A 1,169-nucleotide genomic window follows, 5' to 3' on the forward strand; every position below is an offset into this window, starting at 1 on the left:
TGTGTGTGTGTGTGTGTGTGTGTGTGTGTGTGTGTGTGTGTGTGTGTGTGTGTGTGTGTGTGTGCTTGTATATTTATATATATATTGTTTTGAGTGTTATGAATCCATTTTGACAAACATGTTAGTTTTTTTTTGTTGATGAAATTGCTGTTTCTGACCTGATAAGTCTGTTGGTTCACACTCGGCACTTAGTCCATTTTTGAAATTCATTGCTTTCTTTTAATGTTTTCATACTTTTTTTTTCACCTGTTTTTTTGTTTTTATTGCTGTTGAATTATGTTTGTATTGTTTTTTTAAACTTTAATGATTACCATTAGAAATAGTGATACTAACCTCTATGATTTTTATTTGATTTTTATAAATGTAGTTTGTATTTTGTACTGTGTATTTTTGTTAACAGTTTCCAGTAGGGTCACTGTGACTCTGCAGCCCAACTGGTCTGTGATATACAGTGGTGAGAAGATCACTGTCAGATGTGAGATCCAGGGAGGTGGAGACACTGAGTGGACGTATGAATGGAGCACACCCAGCTCAAACAATCCTCCATCACACAGTGAATACACCATCAGCAAAGCTGCTCTGTCTCACAGTGGAGACTACAGCTGTAGAGGAAGAAGAGACTATTACTTAACAGAGTGGAGTCGGGTCATGAGACTGACAGTATCATGTAAGTTGAACGTCTTTCATTTATATAAAAATTTTGTTTTCCTTTTTTTAAAATCTCTTTCATCTAAATAAAACAACAAAAACATTTCAGACATCATTGTAGTTCTGTTCAGTCCTCAGTGAAAAATGTTTTTTAGTTTAGTAACAAAGGAATGAAAATGAGCTTTTTACTGTAACATCAGAGTAACTTCTTAAGCACTATACAGTTCTGATACATGAAAAATAAAATGACTTGTGGTTGTTTAATGAGTCCACAGTTTCCACTGACATCCCCTCATAAATGAAAGTGTTTTTTTGTGGCTGTACACATGTAGTTTTCTTTGTAGCAGAAGTGAGTTATGATGCAGTTGATTCAGTTGTTTTGGCTGAGATGTTGATATATTCATTTATTTATTTCCATCATTAATCCCTAGAGGTGTCAGGTTGTGAAAACTTTAGAGAAAGAGTTTGGTCTCTTCAGTGTTGACAGAGGGCTGCATGTGAGTTGGGTGAAATCAGTTTCA

At 34.9% G+C, this 1,169-nt stretch overlaps 1 protein-coding gene across 1 annotated transcript in view; it reads left to right on the forward strand.

Moving 5' to 3' along the window:
* LOC147817103 (uncharacterized) overlaps window positions 1-1,169 on the forward strand; it is a 21,028-nt gene that overhangs the window by 8,361 nt on the left and 11,498 nt on the right. The window contains exon 5 of the mRNA XM_087171744.1: window positions 430-667. Within this exon, the coding sequence (XP_087027870.1) occupies window positions 430-667 (238 nt within the window). The remainder of the gene's footprint in view (window positions 1-429; window positions 668-1,169) is intronic.

Source organism: Seriola lalandi, unplaced genomic scaffold (genome assembly GCF_002814215.2).
Source record: "Seriola lalandi dorsalis isolate HSWRI2012SDOR001 ecotype SW California unplaced genomic scaffold, Sedor1 jcf7180002054972, whole genome shotgun sequence".
NCBI lineage: Eukaryota > Metazoa > Chordata > Actinopteri > Carangiformes > Carangidae > Seriola > Seriola lalandi.